The 594-nt window shown below is 57.7% G+C and overlaps 1 protein-coding gene across 1 annotated transcript in view; it reads right to left on the bottom strand.

Annotated features, from left to right (window-relative positions):
- LOC100742874 (box A-binding factor) overlaps positions 1–594 on the bottom strand; it is a 17,649-nt gene that overhangs the window by 15,921 nt on the left and 1,134 nt on the right. The window contains 2 exon segments of the mRNA XM_024369349.2: positions 3–285; positions 544–594. Of these exon segments, the coding sequence (XP_024225117.1) occupies positions 3–285; positions 544–594 (334 nt within the window).

Here is a 594-nt window from a genome sequence, read left to right on the forward strand (position 1 = left end):
TTATCCCCACCCTCGGTAACCGATACTTCTCTCGCCCCTAGTTGAACGTACTCCGACCGATGGTGTTGGTGTTGGTGTTGGTGGTGGTGGTGGTGGTGGTGGTCGTGGTCGTAATCGTAGTGGGGGTTGTGGAGGTGGTGGTCCTGTTGCGGCTGCCTACGCTGCTGTTGTTGGTGATGCTGCTGCTGCTGAAGGGGTTGGGAGACCTGTTGCTGTTGTTGCTGCTCCTCCTGTTTCGAGCAATCGCCGCCCCCGTACTCGCTCGAATCCTGATCGCGATAACCCCTTGACAACCGACACACGATAATTCGTTAATATTTCGCGTTTGCCTCGACGCTCGAACGTGCCGCGATCGTTTCGCTCGGCGAACGAGAACGATGCCGCTTGCTTGTATCGCTCGATTTCGTCGCTTCGAGATCAAGGACGGATCGTTGAACGCGATTACTCGACCGAGCCACGTAACGTGACGCGTCGAAACGATTCGCCCGAGACCTGTTGCGCCCCTGCTCGTGGTCGAACGCCCCTAGATACCCAACTGCTCACCTTTCTCCGACGTCGGAATCCTGGCTGACGAAGTCGAGCGAGTGCACGCCG

This window comes from Bombus impatiens, unplaced genomic scaffold, assembly GCF_000188095.3.
Source record: "Bombus impatiens unplaced genomic scaffold, BIMP_2.2 scf_0549, whole genome shotgun sequence".
Lineage (NCBI taxonomy): Eukaryota > Metazoa > Arthropoda > Insecta > Hymenoptera > Apidae > Bombus > Bombus impatiens.